Source organism: Gallus gallus, chromosome 4 (genome assembly GCF_016699485.2).
Source record: "Gallus gallus isolate bGalGal1 chromosome 4, bGalGal1.mat.broiler.GRCg7b, whole genome shotgun sequence".
NCBI classification, from domain to species: domain Eukaryota; kingdom Metazoa; phylum Chordata; class Aves; order Galliformes; family Phasianidae; genus Gallus; species Gallus gallus.
Window position 1 is genome coordinate 53,411,765 of NC_052535.1, and position 22,384 is coordinate 53,434,148.

The 22,384-nt window shown below is 38.8% G+C and overlaps 1 protein-coding gene across 2 annotated transcripts in view; it reads left to right on the plus strand.

Moving 5' to 3' along the window:
* The window catches only part of TRPC3 (transient receptor potential cation channel subfamily C member 3), a 40,048-nt gene extending 17,773 nt beyond the window's left edge, over positions 1-22,275 (plus strand). The window contains exons 4-12 of one of the 2 annotated variants that reach the window (XM_015276103.4): positions 4,883-5,047; positions 7,480-7,696; positions 8,741-8,974; positions 10,346-10,610; positions 12,735-12,930; positions 14,915-15,124; positions 17,269-17,352; positions 19,882-19,957; positions 21,383-22,275. In XM_015276103.4, the coding sequence (XP_015131589.2) occupies positions 4,883-5,047; positions 7,480-7,696; positions 8,741-8,974; positions 10,346-10,610; positions 12,735-12,930; positions 14,915-15,124; positions 17,269-17,352; positions 19,882-19,957; positions 21,383-21,525 (1,590 nt within the window). In that variant the 3' untranslated portion in view covers positions 21,526-22,275. The remainder of the gene's footprint in view (positions 1-4,882; positions 5,048-7,479; positions 7,697-8,740; positions 8,975-10,345; positions 10,611-12,734; positions 12,931-14,914; positions 15,125-17,268; positions 17,353-19,881; positions 19,958-21,382) is intronic. The other variant, NM_001257279.4, reaches the window with a different exon arrangement.
* The last annotated feature ends 109 nt before the right edge of the window (positions 22,276-22,384 follow it).

Genomic DNA, 22,384 nt, shown 5'->3' on the forward strand with positions numbered 1-22,384 from the left:
AGACTCTCACAAGGTGGAAGCTGGCAGAAGGGAGCTGCAGTGAAGAAGTTCTGTTTAATCTGTTTTACGCTTCTGAGAATTGGCAGGAGATTTTAATTACAAAAATCAGCTATGCTAGCAAGGCTATACACAGTTGTTCAGATCTTTCTCTTGATTAAATAAATTAAAAAAAAAAAAAAAGTGGAGCCAGATTTCCACTTAGTGAAAGTAAAGGATGTGCCTTCCTGCCAGTCTGTGATGGCCTTCTCTTCTGAGTAGACACTGCTTTTATGAACAGTTGGCTTCAGCAAACCAATGGACTGGTTTGTTCATTATTTTTTCTCTTACCTTTGCTTTCTGCCTCAAATAACTGAACAGGGCAAGTAAATTCTGGATAGTAAATTGTAGAAAGTCTGGCAGTCTTCTATTAGTGAGCACACACACATCTTTTTTTAAAAGAAAAGTGTTCCTTTTCCTACTTTGAAAGGGAAAGCAAACATTTAAGTTGCCATTAAATATATGATTCTGTCATTTATTCTAAAATATGACAGTAAGATAAACAGCTTATCTGCAACTGTGCGGATATAATAAGAAGTGATATTGTAGTGAGAAATCTTAAATAATTTACTTTCTGTATTCATTCTAGAAGATTTTTAAAATTCAGTCCTGAAAATGTTGGGAATGTGTTTGTAGGTAGTTAATCAGTTACTTTCAGTTCTGCATTTATGCACCTGTATCTGTCAGTAGTTTGTGAAGCGCAGTGTATTTTCAGTTGGTGCCTGTAGGTGTTTCTAATGAACAGTTACTTTTGTGAACGAATGCTACGCTGTGAAAAATGAAGCCCAGTACCAAACATTAAACATAATGTATATCTGTTTGCTGTGGCAATTTTCAGTAGATAGCCATGCTGTTCCCTTCCAGATCCCACAGCACTAGCGCAGAAAGTAGTTAAGGTTGTGTCCTGCTGTGATAAGACTCAAGAAATATTGTAACACCGATGTATTATTTACATGGATGCGTTGTTTCCATTCTTAACAGCCATTACAGGTTCATCTTCTCTGCCAAGAAGTCTGGTGTCTTTCAGAATAAATAACACTCTACTATCTGGTCACCTATTGAGCCAATCTGCCATATACAATGAATTGTGAGCAACCTGCTAGAACATCTGGGAAATATTTATGTTTATTGTATCCCTAGATTTCAAACAACAAATTTCTGTTTCCAATATAGAATTGTTCCATAGCAGTTAGATACATATCAACTGCCAAAATCCAAAGTAAATATTTGAAATTAATTAAAAGAACGGAATGGGGAAAAAATCAAAGCATATGGACATGTATTCATATCTAAATAGCATATGGATTCTTTATGCTTCTGCATTTCAAAATTCAAAATCTCAGCAAACCTTTGCTTAGAACTCACGGCTCTGTTTTCTTACTGAGAACTGTGCTTTTCTTCTAAGAGTTATCATCAATGAAATTTATTTCTGAGCAAAGGACCACCCAGATCCATTAAGAATAACAGTGCAAAAAAGACCATTCCGTGTAGCAAACTTGTTCTCTTCTTCTGTGAGAGATTAGTTATTCGTAGACGAACTCAAGATTTTGGCTTCAGTTCCTGACAAATACAGTTCAGAACCTGAGACTAATGATCCTGGTGGGAGAACATAAACAGATAGTGCAGAGTTGTTACCGTATTCATACATGTACTGTGCTGTGTAAGTTGTCATTGCAGAGGGTGTGACAAAGGTTGGGCCAGGACATTTCTCTGCTGTGGTGGTCTTTTGGTGCTGGGATTGGCTCCATGCAACTGTGGCAGACAGCTATGATATTCTGACTTCAGATCAGATTCAGATGTGGGAACTTCACAAGGGTTACTTTGGATGCTAACACTTCAGGAAGCAGGCAGGGATGTGGCTTACATTTCTTAGCTTCTGGAATTTCTAGCTGTGCTTCTGGATCAGGTATGCTAAGGTCAGTTCACTGTTGTAAGAATGGTAATACAGCGAAACAGCAGCAGTTCTGTGAATTGATTAATGAGCCATATGTCCTTTGTGGGGAGAGGAGAGACAGGAAAAAGCATATGATGAGTGAGCAAATGCTCTCAGAAGTTCACCGTTGGGAAATGGAGATTTTGCTTCTATTACTAAGGAAACTCTTGCACTTAATACCCTAGGCTCTGCATCGAAGGGCAGCCCATCCTTGTAAACAGGGTTTAATTTTTGAGATTAGGTTCCGACTAAAGCTGCAGGCCCAAGAGTGAACGTCTAAGGGGATCACAAGCCCAGAAAAGGTGGTTATAAGCGTTCTTGCTTTCTCTGCTGAATTGTTGCTGCCGTATTGCTTTTAGTATTGCATCTTAACTCTGTCTGCAGACTGCCAGCAAAATTTGAGAGGACTTGCTGACACAGAGCCAAATTCTGCAGCCCTGCTGAAATGAGAATCAAAATGGAATTTCCAAGTGAAATCAGTAAGGTTTGAGTAAGATCACAAGATTTGATTCTCAAATACTGAAGTTTCTAATAGATGTGAAAGAGGATTCAGAATTCTTTGTTGTGTGCTTGTGAATCAGGTTATGCCATGATCCGCTCCTGCCAGATCTGAACTCAGTCATTAGGATATTAGGAATAAAGAATATTCTAATCACTCTTAGTCATACAGAAAAATAATTCCGTACTGATCACTTGATTCATAATCATGGAACTGAATGCCTCTAAAAAGCTACAGTCAGTTATGCACTGTAAAGCAGATAAATTACATGTTGGTATTCCTTAGTAACCGGATGTGGTCCTTGTGCATCTCTTTGTATGCTTGGGTTTGGGGTGTGTCCTCATATATTAGACAAATGTGATAATAAGCTGAAATCAGCGTATGTAATGAGAAGCTGGAGACTGCGTGGAAAGTAGGTTGAGAAAAGAGAAATATGGAAGGAAAGGAAGAATTTGTAGGGTGGTGTGACTGGTTGGTGAAAGATGGTGTGTCCTCTGAGGAGATGAAGCTGGGAATGGGTGGATATACAGGAAAAATACCAGAAAAGGCTGGAGTTGCTTTAAAAAAAAATAAAAAAAAATCAAGTATTTCAACAGAGCCAACGAGAAGGATAAGTTGCAGAGTTCTTTTGGACAAGACAAGTGCCATGAGTTGCTGTGAGGGATTGGAAGTGGTGCATATTGTGGAATTACCAACAATTAAATAAATTACTAAGATCTTAAGAGCCCCCCAGACTTATTGCCAAAGAAGAACTTGCCATAACCGTTGGCGTCTCACTTGCTAACTCCCCCTTTGGCTGAGGAAAGTTGCAGCACAGGCGATGTCCTCTTAGCATTGCAGCAGAATGTTGATGGATCCAGAGAAATAAAGGAGTGCACAGCTTTGGGTGAGATGTAAGGGGGCCCTCAGGCTGATTCCTAGCCTTGGGCGAGCTCCTTGGCAACTTCTTTGCTGTTTTTATCGCAGCCCTCTGGCAATAGTAGGTATGATGTGGGCGTTTCTTCTCTCATCTTCCCTGCAGGTTTAAGCCTGTTTTTTAAAAAAAGTCTTTGTGATTTTGAAATGATTACTTTCCTATCTTTGCCCACAGTTTATCTGCAGAGATGTTTGTCCTCTGGCCTGACTGGAGCATGAAATATATGCTAGTAAAAGAAGAGACAGGGGCACATGTCCAAATGCGTGGTTTACACAAAGAAGAGCCTCTTTCTCCTCTGAGCCGGGCTGGCAGCTTTTATGGTGCATAAGCTCAAAAAGTGACAGCCTATTAGAGAGAACAAAAATATAATTTTAATTGTCACTAATTTCTGAAAGGTTTTTGAGACCTTTTTTATTTATTGCTGTAGGCCATTCCATGATATCAACCAACTGTGCCAGTATTTGATCTAACTAGCTACCAAACAGCACATGAAAATACTTGGGGACTTTCGTTTTAAAGCAAAGTGGATTAGAATATGAAGATACTTTCCTCTTTAGAGTTAATGCGACAGGATCAGATCCTTCCTTCTGGGAGATTTAAGGTTCCCTGCTTTCACTGCCAGTGATTTGATTTGTTTTTTTGAAGAAGTCTGCCCTCTTGTACTACTGTATGCTCTTATTAATGATTTTAGGAGTACAAATGGAGTTTTGCAGGCAAGACCTGGCATACAGCAGTGCATATGGTACACTGTGATCTCAGCAGAGTACAAAGCCTAATGAAATTGATACACAACATTTACAGGATTTTTTTAAACTACGAGTAACTCAAATCAAATCTCTCTTAAACAAACATGCATTTATCAGAATTATTTTCAGAACCTTTTTGTGAAACCAGCTAACATTCTTCACTCCAATTTACTAGTAATTGTTGACTCATTTGACAAACGTTATCCAAATGCTTCATATGGCTGTGATTTAACAGGCTTCTTACCCTGCTGCTCAACCAACACCCCACGTGCTCTTGTAATGCAGCAGTCTTGTGGAGCATGGGGTAATTACAGTAATAGTGATAATAACGAGTGTGACAGTACTTTGGAAATGAACCTGACCAGAAATGTAAATACAATGAGAAGGGAGCACAGGGAGATGCAGCACTCTTCCATCCAACCTCTTATGCTTTTTCTCCACAATCTTGGTTACATGACATGATCCTAACAGAAGTGGCTGTACAGCCTTTATGCATGTAGCAGATGGCTTCATTCTACGGAAGTACAACAGTGCTTTAAAGATGGGGCAATACATATTTTCAGCCTATGCAACCCTGTCCTCAAAGTGTTTATTTTAATGAGCTCAGCAGTTTTTTCTTTACTTATTAATATTTCTTTCAAAAGAAAGAGAAGCCGTGTTTTTAAGGTCTACTTTAACTGCAAATGTTTCAGATTTGCTGATCATCATGTAACTCTTAAAAAATGTTAAATTTTTACTTGTTTTCTTTGCAGTTTGTGGCTCATCCAAACTGTCAGCAACAGCTACTGACTATCTGGTATGAAAATCTCTCAGGACTGCGGGAGCAAACCATAGCCATCAAGTGTCTGGTTGTGCTGGTTGTGGCGTTGGGCCTTCCATTTCTAGCCATCGGTTATTGGATTGCGCCGTGTAGCAGGGTACTGGCTTTTAAAAATTACAAATCTTGCACTGTTCTGGGTACTGTTTTTCTGGCATTCCAAGTGTAATGATGTGCCTCTACGTCTGCTGCTTCCAAATTGAACTAATTAATGATATTTTTAGTAGTCTGTAGTCTCGAGCCAAATTATGCTACTTGTTTTATTTGCACTGTAAAGAGAGGACCACGTGAGGAAGCATGAAAATACTGTTAAGTTTGTAGAAATTAAAAAGAAGCCCTTCTCTGTGAGGTGAATGAGCTACAGAAATTTAAAGAAAGAAAACACAAAATGCAGTCTGTGCTGTGTAATTGCATTCGTGTATTTATGGTACTATGGTGGATTTTTTTTTTAAATCACCATCCAGTTGGCCAGAAGATTCTGTAATAGGTCTCCTTTGGTAGCATCTGAAGATCTGATGCTGCTTCCATATAAACAAATAGCAGAACATCTGTTGACTTCACTGATGCAGAATTTAATCTTAAGTAAAATATTTGTTATTAGTCTGTTTGCCAGGTGAACCATATAATAGAAATCAAATTAAACACAGTTTTTCAACCACGTGCTAGAGTATATTCATAAGAGCCTGTAAATGTAAAGACTTTCCTTCCAAAATGATAGGAAAATACAGCTTTCTTGGTGATACCGAAATGAAATCCTTACATTCTTTTACATGTCAAGTGTCTGAAAATTAAGTACATTAATATATCTTCATTAAATCAGAAGGAGAAATATTTCTCCAAGTTACATTAACATTATTTTTTAAAAAATATAGATTTGCTTTTTTTGCAGAATGTTGGTCTTTTAGTTTTCTTTCCTCAGCAACTCTGCAACAGAGAAATGTCTTTGACTCATTTATTGTAGTTTATCTCAAAAAGAAAAATAATTTGCACCCCTCCTGCATATTTCAGGGGAACCTGGTGTTTCTTCTTTTTTTGGGATATTTGTTTACTTCTAAGATAAACCTTCATGATACAATATAATTGCTATTCTGATTGTTTTCTGAAGTCACTTCGTGATTATCTTTAGTGAAGATGTTGCTCACAGCTCCATGTCATAGAAACATATTAATATTTTTTAGGTAGTGTCTGATATGGAAAAGTGACATTTGTCCTTGAGCTTTAGTTCTCAGTGCCAGAAACGCCTGACATTTTTCACAGTGCTCATGTCAAATAAGCTTACTGTACATTCAGATCAGTTATTTGATACTGTAATTTCAAAATGCTTCATAAAGGTCAGGAGCAGGAAAGGAACCTGAGATTGTTTGCACAGGTAGCAAATGCAGTTCAGTGTGTGCCGGTCTGCTTAGCTCACAGTAGCTGACCCTGCTTTCAGGAAAACCATTCCTTGAAATAAGAAAGCTATTTGCAGTTCCCCACGTGCTGAACTCAGTCTTTTTCCTCTTACATAATACACAACGCTGCTGATAATGCAGCACTTCACGTGTGCTTTTAGGATGCTGCATAATATTTGTTAATGTATGTGATAATGTATCTCATCAGAACTGGATATTAACATTAATAAAGATGAGGCATTATGTGTGCAGCAACATGTTATGCTCATGGAGGAGATGGGGGAGACCTTTAACATTAAGAGGTGTGCTTCAGCTAGGTCAAAAAAGTCTGCCTGCATCCAACTTGCCAGACTTAGAGCAGAGGTGGAACAAGCCTTGCATTGAGAAACACAGAAGGGATTATATTCTGAAGGTACAACTCCTTCCTTCCAAAGCAAAGTAGTGTGGAAGGGACAGTTAAACTCAATTGTGCAGTACCACCCAGAGATCTCCAAACAGGGCCTCTGGAGAATCTCAGTACCGTCTCCAGACAGTGAGTAACAGCAGCAGGCTCATTGCTCTTTCCAGTGTGGTCTTCTAGAGGTAATTGTTCCTCTCTTGAGCTGCAGAAAAACTGTCCATATGTATGCTGTTCTGTCTTTCTGCCAGGTGCAGAGTTTGAATGCATCAGCTTCACTTGTTTGAAAAAGTATTATTTCTGATATTTTCATTCTTAGTCCACTGTGATGGAATACTCATTAGTTTTAGCAGACATTTACAGGTTATTTATCTGGGACTTTCTTCTCTGAATATGTGTTCTCCAGCCCCGCAGTGGCAATCTGTGGGCATTAGAGACTATTTTCTATGGCTGCCATTGTACAGATATAACTCCTTGGGGCACTTCCCAATAAATATTGCCGCCTGGAGTTTGTTGAATAACATAAATGTTCACGAATAGAACAACACGTTCCATGTGACTGCCTTTGGGAGAGTTTTGTCTGAAATGGCAAACCATCCCAATTCAGTGCATTTGGAAGAGAACTCTTTGAAAGCGGTGTTTCAGACTGTCCTGAGCACTGACTGTGATGCTTTTGAAATACTCAACATAAGAGTTTGTTACTTTGAAAAAAAAAAAGTGACTGCTTTCATTTTGTCTTTGCAGCTTGGAAGAATTCTTCGAAGCCCATTTATGAAATTTGTGGCACATGCAGCATCCTTCATCATTTTCCTAGGCCTGCTGGTGTTTAATGCTTCTGACAGATTTGAAGGTATAACAACGCTACCGAATGTCACTGTTACCGATTACCCTAAGCAGATCTTTAGGGTGAAGACTACTCAGTTCACCTGGACAGAAATGCTGATCATGGTATGGGTACTTGGTAGGTATATTGCCCCTTTGTCTCTATGTCACTGTTTATCTGCAGTTGTTACTTCTAAAAGATAGAAGCCCAGGTCCCAAACCTTCGCTCCAGCTGCTGCATTGTTACAGTAAGCCTGCACAGCAGAGTAACACATCAGAACCAGTGAAAGCATCTCTGTGTCTGCCCCCTCTTGTAGTGCAGAGCAAAACCATTGATTTGCAAGGACTTTGCTGCACTGTTTAGTAATTCTGACATTTGCAACAGGAACACAGACTTGCTGAAGAGAACACAGTAGAAATTTTGCTTTGAAGTGGTTTACTTAAGTAGGATTAAGAAGTCTACTGTGCTGCTGTATATATGAGAAGATCAGGATGTGATCAAGATGTGGCATTGCTGTTTAGGTAGCATTTGGAGACATCACTGTTTATACCAGGGGGGTAAGGAGTCAGTTCTCATTATTCAGTATTCATCACAAAACCTGATCAGATATCAGCCTGTTAGGAACTGTGTGGAAGACAGTGCCATCTTCTAGGTTTTCATCAGTCAGGTTTTTTATGTAGAAAAACATCAGGTAGCCACGTGATAATGTAGCATTCTCAGCTTTTACAGGCTGCAGAAGAGGAGTATAACTGTGGCTGCTACACAAAGGTGCCTCACTTTGCTTTTTGAATCACCTGTATGTCCTGGCTTAAGTACTCTCTTTGTGTCAAACTCTGTTAGGGCAGGGAAATCAGTGCACCTGGCGTGGTGCCTTGTGGTCATCCCTAACAGGGATAACAAAATGAGAGAATTTTTTTTCCACATTTAACTTTTTATTCTTTTAAGGAGAGCATGTTAGGCTGTAAAGCTTTCAGAACAAAGTTGTGGCTCTATACTCTCCTGTATGGAGATATTTGAACTCTGTCCCTGTGTGTTTATTTCTGTCTTGCCATGTGATCAGTCCTGTTGAAACCGAGTAAGCCTCGCTCAAGGTGTTTGACAACCCTGTGACACTGCAAATCGTGGAATTTAAATGAAAGTGTTGTGGCTGACTTTGCTATATTTTTACATTTCTTGTTGCAGGTATGATGTGGTCAGAATGCAAAGAGCTGTGGCTGGAAGGACCCAGGGAATATATTTTGCAGTTATGGAATGTTTTGGATTTTGGGATGTTGTCCATTTTCATTGCTGCTTTCACAGCGAGGCTTCTAGCATTCCTGCAGGCCACAAAAGCACAACAGTATGTGGACAACTACATTGAAGAAAGTGACCTCTCTGAGGTCACGCTTCCTCCAGAAATAGAATATTTTACCTATGGTGAGTTTAAATTTTCTGCAACACAAATCTTATAATGAAGAAACTGGTAAGATGCCACTAGTGTTTGAAGACTTAGAATGAGTATTTTCATGTGTTTGTATTCATAGCATTATGAATGAGTATTTTCATGTGCTTGTATTCATAGCATTATTTAGTCAGTGCTGCATCTATATTTTTCATTCTCTTCTATTTAAGCTATAATCATTATGATTCTAATTTGGCAAATGTTTGCCAATCTGTTAAAACCAAGTGGTAGGCCTAAGTAAGGACAAAAGTTCAAATAACTGCATGTTATTCAACTGCTTCTTGTTGTAAAAATTTATACTAAATTTGACTGTCATGATATTAAACATTTGCAGGCTATATTTTATTCTCAACGTTATGCACAACAGATACAATTATGATGAGAATTTCTTTTTTGCTTACTTCAGTTGTTCAATACCGTCATTCATATTGTGAAAAGCTATCAATATTTCATGCTGAAGGAAGGATGCTAGACCCAATAATCTGTTCAAATAGAAGGAAAGTGTTAAATAATTGTTGCAGTGCAGAAACTGCAGTCAAAGATGAGATGAGGCAGTTTGCAATGTCACTGAAGACTGCATTAGCTCCTGACAGTATATTTTAGTGTATGTTTTTTGAATGTCTATGTAGTACAGTAGTAGAATTGCCTTTGTTTACTTCAAGCGCTATAAAATTGATTTGAATTTGGACATATGGAAATACATACTTAGAAATACTTGGTATTTTGATATCAAATACTAAGACAGCAGTGTTGTGCTACAATGGTGCAGTAATTTATGCAATGAAAAAATTAGGAATCTATATGTAACAGTTGTTTCTGTGCATATCGTGGGTAAAAATCATGGTCCTCCTTCCACTGAGGTCAATGGCAAAATTCTCCATGACCTCAGTGGGAACTAGGTTATAATCCTAAATTTTTAGCAGTGGCAAAATCCTGGTGTGGTTATAGTAAGTGAGATTACTCATCAGCCAACACTGTTCACTTTTCATTAATGTAACTTAAAATATGAATAAATTTCTGGCATAGTGTTTACTAACATAGCTAATAATGCAGTCATACTAAGAAAAGCACTTAGAATTGCTTATTCGTATATAGTTCAGGTTGAAGTACAAATTGTAGAAGATGATGTCTTTTTTTTTTTTTTCAAGTATAATTCTTCTTCTAGCAAAAAGTAATGTAATTTACATCCATCATTTGTGACTTACAGGAAATAGGAATAGACTCCCCAAATATTTGCTTTAACTAAATTCAGACATGTTCATGGCAAATCTTACCAAGATTTATTTTTCACCATAGTGATAAATGAGTGACACTTCATATTTATCCCCCTATTTTTTATCTTCCAGCTAGAGATAAATGGCTTCCATCTGATCCTCAGATAATATCTGAAGGCCTTTATGCAATTGCTGTTGTTCTTAGCTTTTCTCGGATTGCATATATCCTGCCTGCGAATGAGAGTTTTGGACCCTTGCAGATTTCTCTTGGAAGGACTGTTAAAGACATCTTCAAGTTTATGGTCCTTTTTATTATGGTATTTCTTGCATTCATGATTGGAATGTTCATACTGTATTCCTACTACCTTGGAGCTAAGCTAAACCCAGCCTTTACAACGTAAGTATGAAGTTATGTTTAAGTAAGAAACAGCTATGAAACTCAGTTTTCCACTATGGTAACAGTCTATCAAACTACATACCCTTTTCCTAGTGTTAAAATAAAACCTTAGAAAAGGAATACAAAGAACCAAGTCTTTCCTACTTGTATAATGGAAACTGTCATTTCACTATAACATAATTTTACCTGTATTTTATGATAATCAAACAGGCATGTGAACAGCTGATGGCAAGAAAGTACTACTGATTCTCCTAAGTTACATTAAAGCAATTGCTAGAATTGTAATCTTCAACTGAGATCTGTTGAGTTAATATGGTATACTGAGAGATTGAACCTAGGTGTCAATAACAGGTCTCCAAATAACACTTCTGTTTTTCAAGAAAGGGACTTACAGGTTATGTAGATGGTGTATTTCTTTCTTAGTTCTGTATTGAACAATTCATAAGCTGCGTTGGATTCTTTTGGTTCCGACTTACAGTGTATGTGGTAACTTCTTTTTTTTAGTTGGATGAGTACAGAACGATGACAGTTAAGCCTGTTTTCACACAATGTGATGGTTTGCCATGATCTTTGAAGCTTCCATTTTTTCTTTTCTTTTCTCATTTTACTTCCTGGAACAAAATGGTGCAGGAAGTGATAATTATTAAGGACATTTCAAACTGGAGGTAGTTGCACAGGATGGTGAAATGTAGAAGTCTTCCTTTCCTTCCATTTTCCTACAGGAGACATGACCTCTGTAAACACTTCCATATTTTCCTATGGTCAATGCCATGACTTTTTCTTAATCTGAATATGTCTTTTCCTCTACCTCATTGTCTTTTCTTTGGATAAGTAAATTATGAAATACTGTAACAAAAATATCATTGTGTCAGATGTCTAATAAGCTTAACATTTGAATGCTTCTCAGCATAGTTAATTGTTTAAACAGCAATGTTATTCTACTAAACAATATACATGCTCATGTATTATTCTTATATAAAATTATTTCGCAGTCTTAAAACAGGTAACTCAATATATGCATACTGGCTTATTTTTGTTATACTGCATAGGACACAGCTGTCAGTTTGGTTTTTAGTGACACAGAGTAAGCAGTCGTTTCCAATAACTTCCGTAGAGTACAGTATAAGGCACATTTTAAAGGGAGGATCAAAATTTTAATGAATATCTATGTCACTTAGCTTGCATTTGTTAGTCTAGTTCTCAGGGGGGTGGACTGTGTGTTGCAGCGAGCTGTGTCCCCGTGGTGTGACAAGTCAACTTACAGCAAAATTACGCTGATGGAAAGCCAAACTCAGTTGTATGTCCTTCGATGCCAGCAGCGAATCTGTCTGACCTATCTAATGGAAGTAAGGGTTAAACATCCAACCTGTGGGCCAAGTACAACAGTCATTTTCCAACAAGATTCAGAAGGTTTCCCGGTGCCGAGTCACAGTAATCTGCTCTCAAACTCCCTGAAGTTCTGCAGGGCTGTCTGGCAGCTGTCCCAGAGCTGTGGCAGCTCAGGAGTTGCCCTGACCAAGATAGGAGTATAGAGGCACTGTGTCCTGGACCCAGAGCCTCGAGTGCCTGCATCCTGCTGAGTGCCTGATTTCCACTGATTTCAGCAGCCGTCTTGAACTAATCCCATTAAAATCTGTTTGGATTCTGAGTTTTTTTGCTGAACTTGCTTCTACCCCTTTTTGAATATACCATTCCTAATGTTAGGCTTAATGAGAAACTGTCAAAAGAAGTGCAGTACTTTTCTTCCCATCAGCCCCACTGTTAGAGTAGGGAAGGTCTGCCCCCTGCAGAATTAGACCAGAAAATGATGAGAATATCCTTTATCTGGAAAGCTGAAAATATGATAGCTTTATAACTCCTGGACTGTTCTTTTGCATGCTTTACTGGTGTTGCACCTATGCTATCTACAACGTATAGTTGCAGCACAGCGGGGAAGCTGAGCATGTTGTGAAAAATACTTCCTTATATCTTTGTTTTGATCAGCTCTCTACAAACCTGATTCATGAACAAATTGCTTGAGGTTGTTTATCACTTGCTCTAAGCACAGATTATGTATTTTCTTGCGTAGTTAGTAATAATGGCTTTTTTTTTCTTTTTTTTTTTTTTTTTCTCTCACTTCCTCAGAGTTGAAGAAAGTTTCAAAACCTTATTTTGGTCAATATTTGGCTTGTCTGAAGTAACCTCTGTTGTCCTGAAGTACGATCATAAGTTCATTGAGAACATTGGATATGTTCTCTATGGCATATACAATGTCACGATGGTGGTAGTTCTGCTCAACATGCTGATTGCTATGATCAACAGCTCATATCAAGAAATCGAGGTAGGGCTCTGTTCTCAAATGGTTCTCTTTTGCTGTCATAGAATCATAGAATTGCTCAGGTTGGAAAAGACCTTAAAGATCATCAAGTCCAACCACAACCTAACCATACTACCCTAACTCTAACAACCCTCCGCTAAATCGTGTCCCTGAGTTCCAATATCTGAAAGGTGCTTACAGTGAGAGCGGGGTTGGTCTCTTCTCACTGGTGACAGGATGATGGGAAATGGCCTCAAGTTGCACCAGGTTAAGTTTAGGCTGAATATCAGGAAAAACTTCTTTACAGAAAGGGCTGTTAAGTTAAGTGCTGGAATAGGCTCCCCAGGCAGGTGGTTGAGTCACCATCCCTGGATGTGTTTAAAAACCGTTTGGATGTGGTGCTATGTTGAAAGAGGGCAGCATTGTTAAGAATTATTTTAATGATCTCATCTATATGTGCAGAAGTACGGTCAAGGTACTGATTCTCAGTAAAGGAGATAACAAAAAATACCATGTCCTACAACTAACAAAAAATCTCTGCAAAGTCTTACAGAGTCTGTATTTCGACTTATGGCAGCTGTATGCATCCGATGAGGTGCTGTCCATCTAGACATCTTAAAATCTAAAGTAACGTTCAAATGAGGACTGCTGTGAAACAGAAAACAAAGCTACTGGGCTTAAGATCTTAGACATGGCTACATTCCTAGCTTCATTAGGATGCAAGCTGCATGTTTTCTTAATAAATCTTACACTTCAGTCTTTGATGGACCATTCGGATATGGTTTAAATGTATTTTGGCATGTTTTTTAATGGATACCTGGCTTTCAGTTCCACTTCTTAAGCTTTTTAGCTAACTGTGCAGGAGTTAGACACTTTGGTCCTTAAGCTACTACTGTGTGCGCTTTATTACATTTATATGCATCTGTACTTGGAGTATGATATAGGTGTTTATCTTCAGGGCTTATGACTGAGTTGCACTTTACGCTGTTTAAAAGCTTTATTTGTAATGTGTTGGGGTTTTTTTCTGCTTAAGTACAATATTAGGACTTGATTGTAGGTTTGCTGTGCTTTGCCATATGCCCTGAGAACACTGATGCAGATTTCTCCAGATCTGGCAAATGGCTTGGTTGAACAAATATTTGAATGTCACACGGTGTTCTTGGCTGCACTGCTGATTGAAGAGAGATATTTTATTTGAATCTCATAATGGTGACAAAGTATCTTGAAAATTGAAGATAATTAGCGTATTTAGCATTCAGTTCCAATAAAAATTTGGGAAAAGTCAAAATGGGGAAGATAGCTGCTTTTATAAATCAAACATAAGTTACAAACTGTACACCCCCCAACACACACACATACACACAGCAGGTTATAGGATATAGTGTACAGTTGGTTATGATACTTCACTGACTTGTGGGTGATGTCAGGGACTTCAGCAGGAGAAAGCTACTTATGTTAAAGCGACTTTCTGCCCTTGAAATTAACCAAATTAAGCCTTTCAGAGCAGTTTGTCCGTTCGTAATGTGATTTCTTCATGACAGTGAAGTTTCTGTTCTGTGTATTCCTTCATAAATCAGTTACTTTTCATGGTTATGTAAAAAGCTGTGAATACCAGGGCTTTAATCCATGTCTGTTTGGAAACCAGTGAATACCTCATCACTTTTTTGAGTACTGTGTTCATGTGACCAACTTAATTAGAAAAAAAAAGTTCCACTTTAAATAACAAGTTTATATGTTAGCCCTCACTCGGTGCAAAAATAACACTTGTTTAAATTGTTCACATGCTTGAACTAAGGACTGACAATGAGATGTTGACATAAAATGACAGCTGAAATTTGTTTAAGATAGTCTTAATAGAATAGTCACATTTTTGCACAACTACTTTGCAGCCTTATTAGCAAACAAATAACATTTATGTAAAAAACAGAAAGGGCAGTTATTTCATTTGGAGTAAGTTTTTTACATTTCTAGAAATGAAGTATATACCCGTTTTTATGTCTTAACACAGGATGACAGTGATGTGGAGTGGAAGTTTGCTCGTTCTAAACTTTGGTTATCGTATTTTGATGATGGAAAAACATTACCTCCACCATTTAGTCTTGTACCAAGTCCCAAATCGTTTTTCTATTTCATCATGAGGATCATTAACTTTTCTAAGTGCAGGAGGAGACGGCTGCAGAAGGACATTGAAATGGGAATGGGCAATTCCAAATCGAGGGTAGGTGCTGAAATCTTTTTGTTGTTTTCAACAATAGTTTCCATTCTAGCAGATTACTTTTCTTTAAATTTTAGGGTAAAGTCTGTACTTCTGATGATAGTACAGTAATAAAGCAAGTACTTGTATTTATAGATCTGTAATTCAGATTGGTTTTATGCAGTACTTTTAGGCAGATAGTAGCAATAAATTTTATTAAGACAACAAGGTCCAATGACTGGAAAAACACAGGTAAAACAAAAATAACTGACTGTTCAAAGACGCAGATAATTCCCACAAGCAATGACCTAAATGCTGAATGCTTTCAGCCTCAACTAGAAAGGCTTTTAGTTGAGGATTAAAAATAAAAAGAAAACCACAACAACTGAGGGTATGGAGAGAGCTTTTCCTTTCACTAGGCAGGTAAAGGAAAAACGTGGTCAGTATGATACCTTACTTTCTACTGTCAAAAGTATTTTCTCAACAGAAGACAACAGAAGAGAGGGAGGATTGGTGGTCACAGTCTTCAGCACTTCCACAACATTCTCAATTTGGGTATCGAAATGTTCCTTGCAAATATTAATGAATGCAGTGTCACCTCACTCTTGTGAGGATTAAGTAACAATTTCTCTGTTTTTCTGATATGGCAACTGGGGCACTAACAGATAAAAGAAGAAGCACATGGCCCCTTCCTCCTCCTCCTCCTTTTTTTTTTTTTTTTAATAAATTAGGTCTTGTATATTACAAAGACTGAAAAAAAACAAATTTTGATTTGTTTTACTGGAAATTAGCAGAAATGGCAAGTCCAGTTATCCTTCCTATAAGTCCTTTCTAGAGCCTAGGATGTTTTGAGCTGTTGGTGCTATTGTTTCTTATGCGAAGAAGATATTTTCTCTTAAGTTTCTATAGGCAGTGAAAGAAGGTAAATGTTTTTAAAATGTCAGTTTCAATCAGTTTAGCTAAAAGCACTATTCTGGTACCAACTACTCACTTTTTGCTAAGATACGCTTTTAGAACAAAGCGTTGAGTAGTGCTTACAGATCATACAGCAGCAACTTAGAATGTTACTCAATAAAGAGCAAAAGTCCTGTCTGGGTCGCTGGTTACACAGATCAGGTGGAGCTGGTGTTTTTTGGTGGTGGTGGTGGTTTTGAACTACAAACCAAATGATTTTTCTCTAGGAAAAGCAGCCCAGAGCCTCCTCTGACTCAGGCTGAGCAGGCACACTCTTCTGCACAGCATACATAGATAAACTGTGGCCTAATCCATAGTAAAAAAAGTATGGCTGAGCTGATGTCTGATTGCCTGCAGGAAAGCAGCAGCCTGGAGTAGGCAGAAATCCCCTACCTGGGGACCAACTGAAGTGGCAGGCTGTGTGCAAGCAGAGGCACAATACATGTGTCAGTTACAGAAAGCATCCAACTGACTGCGTAGCTGCAGGCTGACTTCAGTTAGCTCCGTTTGCTCCCCAGAGAGGTCAGCCTTCATTAATTCAGTGAGTAACTGAAAACAACGGTGAACTAATGACAGATACACATGAGGAGGCTAGGCCTTTACTTCACTCACACTAGTTAATCTGAGGGAAGTAGGTCTTCGATTTACTAGTAGCAAACCTTTGGCCTTAGTCACAAAAACATCTCGTCCAAGGTAGCTCTTTTCCTTTCTGTTTCTGGCCCGCTAGTACAAAGATAGTGAATTATTTGGGACCTAATGCATTTATGGTGGAATGTGCTGATCCAGAACAACGACTGTTATTCTAACCGTATTACAATTCCTGAAAATTGCACCTAAGCAAAACACTTCTTACGGAGCAAGAATGGCTTTGAGCATGTATTTGTAATTACACACATGCCTAGGAATGCAGAAGTGCAGCAGCTCTGTTAAAGCCAGATTCCCTCTCCTTGTGGCTACTCATCCCTACCGCCAAGGTGTAACTCATCTCCTCAGCTGCGTGAGCGCGACTGTTTTGGAGCTGTGCAGTGAAAAGTATGGCTAAAATAATCAGCTTTTAAAGTAGGTAAATAAAATCAGGGCTATCTCGATGTTCTTTTGGAAATAATATTCTGATCTAGTGACTGTGGAGACATCCAAAGGGGAAAAAAAATATTGAACGGATTTCTGAGTGTGAATTCTATCACGTGTGTTAACTTTTTCTTGTTGCTTCCTAGTTAAACCTTTTCACTCAGTCGAACTCCCGAGTTTTTGAATCACACAGTTTTAACAGCATTCTCAATCAGCCAACACGCTATCAGGTAGGTACCTGCCCGGTCACTATTCTGGGTGATAGAAGTGTGTGAATGTACTAGCAGAACAGGTGTCCTAGGTACACGCTGCCCTCTCCAGATGAACAAAACCTCCTGTAGAAAACAAACTCTGGGATGCTACTGAGAAAAAAAAGGCCACTCTTGTTTAGGCCTGATTATTTGGAAGCATTTAAAGAAGCCAACCCAAGTAAAACTTAGTTTTTTCCTTGATATCCCAGTTCTGAAAATCCAAGAAGCACACTCTGAAGACTGATTTCTGGGGAAGAGATATGAAAGCTCAGTGGGCTGATGAAGTTAGATCACTTTTCCTTCCTTTTTTCTTGTGCTGTGACATTTGAAACTCCTGCAGATGAGAATTTTCCTCTGTTAAGAGGAGTCTGTCAGATATTACCTTCCTGTCTTCTTTCCTGGTCAGAAATAAGAGTAAATAGGAACTCTTGTTCCCCTAGTGAAAATGTGAAAGCTATATAATCCACCTATACAAATACTGTAAGGCAAGTTGCATTAATTTTGATAACAGTGTATTTTGGAAAGTAGATATGTATTGCTATTACAGACAAATCCTCTCATGTGAAGTGAGTTTAACACAGAGTAGACATATTTTTGTAGCTACTTAAAGCCTAAATTAGATGTGCTTAGACGCCAGGCTTCTGGCATCAGTTCTGACAGATACTTATGTACATATTTGTCTGCAGCAAATTTGAATAATTTGATAGTTTGGTCTGCAGCAGAAAGGGCTTAGTGTAAAATTACATTATCTTGCACTTGCTTTGCTGACAGTATGCGTGAAGATTACTGCAGTGCAGGTGACATGAGGTAACACACTGAATTGCAATACTCTATAGGTATGGAGCCTCAGAAGTTAGGAATTCATTACAGTAGGAATTCATTACACAGCTTTAGCAACCTGACAACATCAACATTATTTCATTGCTAATCACTTTCATGTACGGAATCAATAGTGAAGTTTAAAGGGAGAAAAACTTCGACGCTGGGGACAGTGGGTAGAGGATGCTTGCAAGGTAGGGAGAATCAGAAAAGAGGAGGAAAAGGAAGATAAATAAGTAAGGAAAAGGAAGAGAAACAAGCTAAAAAAAAGTACTGTCTTTCAAATTGAGTATATTTCAGTATGTAATGATGCTGACTGACAGAAAGGTGATAAAATGATAAAGGCTGTGCTTACACTTTGTCTTGAAAAGCTCTGTAGGAAGGCTACGTGCATAACAAGTAAAATGGAAATTTTGTCACCTTACCAATGAGTTGAGCCCACTGCTGCCTGTCGAGTATTGTCTCATGTACTTGAATAGTGTATTATGGCAGTGGTGGCACAAAATGTTTTTGCTGTGTTTTCCTTATTCTTAGCTCTCCAGCAGTAGTTGAAGAAAATGGCAAAGCAAGGTATCAAGCAAGGGACATTATGGGAATCTCTTAGAAAACTCTTAGAAAAGAGAGGTTAATAATGGTCCTGGCATAACAGTTCCAATATGAAATTGTGAGACAGAACTGACATTGGTCAGTACTTTGAGTATTAAACAACCAATAATACCTGAAGCTAAACATTGTTCCTTCTGCAGTGGTTTTTATGTATGTTGCCAAAGTCTTATGAGTAATTATTTTCAAACACCTTTTGATGTTTTTATAGAATAATCACAGAATATTGAGGTTGGAAGGGTCTCACGGAGGTAGTCTGGTCCAACCTCCTGCTTAACTTAGGTGAGGATGCCCTGCGGTCTGGCAGGGACAAGTGTGAAGACCTCCAGAGATGGTGATACTACAGCCTCTCTAGGCAGCCTGTTCCAGGGAAACTGCTGGAATAAAGACACCGGAGCCTATGCCAAGAAAGGACAGACAGCTAACACTCAGACAAGCTGCAGCACTCTTTCTTGCTTTGTTACCCAGAGTGGTGTTCTTATCAGCATAACTGTATTAGACTGAGCAGCATTTTTTAGGTATAGCTTTGTGTCTTTAGGGGCTTTGCTTAGGTAATAGTTCTGTGTTGTGTTAGTAACTGTCATTATACAGGTGGCTGCATAAGTGCCAAAGGCATTTTGAAGTCATGGCATCAAAGCATTGGAGAGAAAACACAGTGTCCTTAACTAATACAATTTTGTCACAATTATGAGGGGGGTAATAAATCTTGAGATTGGGTTCGCGTATGCCTCTAAATCCTAATGGTGCGTCTGATGACTTCTCACAAAGCTAATTGGTGACAGGAGGCCAACCTTTCTTGTCTCCACGTACCAGCTGTATAAAAAGAAACAAAATAACATTCTATATTTCCCTGTTGTCCTATTCTCTTCAAACAGCTGCGTCGTTCTGTAAATTAAGAGGTAATTGGATGAGAGAGATGCTTTGTTGTAATGATGAATCCCTGCATGCCACCAAAAAAGCCCATATGAGGCATCTACTTGATCTGGGGCTGCTCTTTCACTTGCTTATATCTTTTCAGTCCTTGTAAGAAGAAGTGAGTAAAGTTTTACTGTACGTGCTAACCATGTCACTGTTTTAATCTGACAGCAAATAATGAAAAGACTGATAAAACGTTACGTTCTGAAAGCACAAGTGGACAAAGAAAATGATGAAGTAAATGAAGGTAAGAGGCTGTATTTTGTCACATTTCTGAGAGAATTTTTGTCACGTTTATTAGAAATTGGTATTACAGTGCTTCATGGAGCCTTCAGTTAAAATGAGTTTATTTCTACTTCATGTGCACTGAAGTCAGATAGCAATGGAAGTATGCACAACAAAAACACAAGTAGGACCAAAAAAGCAGAAATGAGAAAGCTTATGGGCCCCATTTACAGATGTAAAGTTGGGGTGCAGACACAATGCACCCACAGTCACAGAGGAAGTTTGTGAGGAAGCCGCTAACTGTATTGATGATTCTAGAGTCCTAGTCAGAGCTGCAGGGTGTCTTTCTGTTTCATTCAGTTGAGCACACAATTTGCACTCAACAGCATGAACCACTTGTATTCCCTTCTTTGATACATCTTTGTGGAATACTAATCTGTGAAGTTGCATATCATTAAAAACAAACAAACAAACAAACAACAGGCAGCACAGTTAATTGTATGGTGGAAAAAAAAAGATGAAACCTGTAGCCACTGTTCTAGTGTACAACCAGGGGTCATCTCAGGGATGATGCACCTGAGCACTGTGTCCATGTTGGGACTGGAGGGCCCTTGGGAACATCTCTAATTGCAGTGAGAGGTGCATGCTCCAGGCACAGAACCCCACTGCCCTCTGTGGGTGCTGAACAGGCCTTTTCAATTCCCTGATATCTGTCTGGGTATTTTCAAAATTTTTCATATGTGACAACTGATTTCCTGCAGTGGTTATTGGGCAAGAATTAAAATGCCTCATACTTTCAGAAAGAATAATAGTATTTGAGTATTTTAGGAAATGTCTTCTCTTGAGCTGGGTATCTTATACTGGAAAACGTGATGTATCTTGTTACAAGCCCGACCTTGACTATTGTTTCCATTTAAATACTGTTGTTGTCCTTGTGTCAAATTGTAACAATTTTAAATTGGCTGACTTTTTCTGATTCAAAGGATGTTGGTAAGGAAGAGGAGAGAGACTCAGAAGCTGTGAGTTTTGTTTCCAGCTCTGCCACACTTTCCCTGTGTGATCTTGGCACATCACTTCAGAAACAAATCTCTTTTGCCTTTTCTCTCTCCAAGGGGGTACTAACATTTACCAGCTGTTTAGCAGTGTTGCCGTGATTAATTCATTAACCTATGTGGAGGGCTTTTTGAGTCTTTGTTCTGTGTGTGTGTGAAGCACAACACTGGAGTTGGTTGGATTCTTAAAGCACCTTTGGTACTGTCCAGGGGTGGACGCACTCACATCTCAGAGAGGATGAGGAAGAGGTAAAGCCTTCTGCCCCCCTTCTCCAGCTCTCATGAACGTTCTGGATGAGCAGGGGATCACCTGAAATAGGCACTAATGTGACTTGTTATTTAATGAACGTTTAACAGACTTTGCTAATAAGCATTTCTTTCCATGGTTAATACAGGTGAATTAAAGGAGATCAAACAAGATATCTCCAGTCTTCGCTATGAACTTTTGGAGGACAAGTCCCAGGCGACAGAAGAGTTAGCCATTTTAATACATAAACTCAGCGAGAAACTCAATCCCAATATGTTGAGATGTGAATGATGCAACAAAGGAACCGTGGCTTCGACTACAGCACAACTATTTATTGGCAATAATATTTCAGTATCTCATACTTGAAAAATGTATTGTAGATTTTTAGCACTAAATAACTTTATGTACAGCTTCTCTGGAATTTAGTCATAGGAAATTTTATTAACTCGTCACCAGAATGTTGTTGTCTTCATCTTAATCATCTGAAAGTTAAGAACTATCAAACTTCTTTTTTTTTGCATTGATGCATTAAGAAGGTATAGTGATACGAATTACTGATATTTTAACAGGTTTATGGATACATGCTGAAAATTCTTCCCACTGAATTTGCAAGAAAAAATTAACGGATACAATGTAGTACTCTGCTCCTTGCAGCAGCCAGGTGGGAACGGGATCTTTCAGAGTATGCTCGATCAGGTAGAGAGTGGTGGAGGATTGCTTGAGATCCAGGCGCTCTCTAGCGCTGCTATCCCAGGTGGGAGCTGAGGAGAAGGTGAGGGTGGGCACAGCTCACAGGTACGTCCACACAGTTCCCCACAGCTGCTGTTTCGTAGTTCAGCACACTGATTTCCGCTGGCAAGGTTTGGTGGTTGGCTGTTCTTTTTGTAACAACTTTTGAAGGTAACGTGATCTCAGTCCAAAGCTCCTCTTTATGTGGTAGAAATGATTTTTTAAAATTCAGACTCTGTGCAGGGCCGGTATTTTGTTACACGACGCCTCAGATGCTTCATTGTTAAATAAAATATTCCGACTTTACTGATACCCCGCCTCGTCCTGCGAGTTCGGCCCGCCGCGGCCCCGAGTAGCCCGTCCGGGGGCAGCCCCGCGGCCGTTGCTCACGGCACTAACGACGCCACAGCCCCGCCTTGCA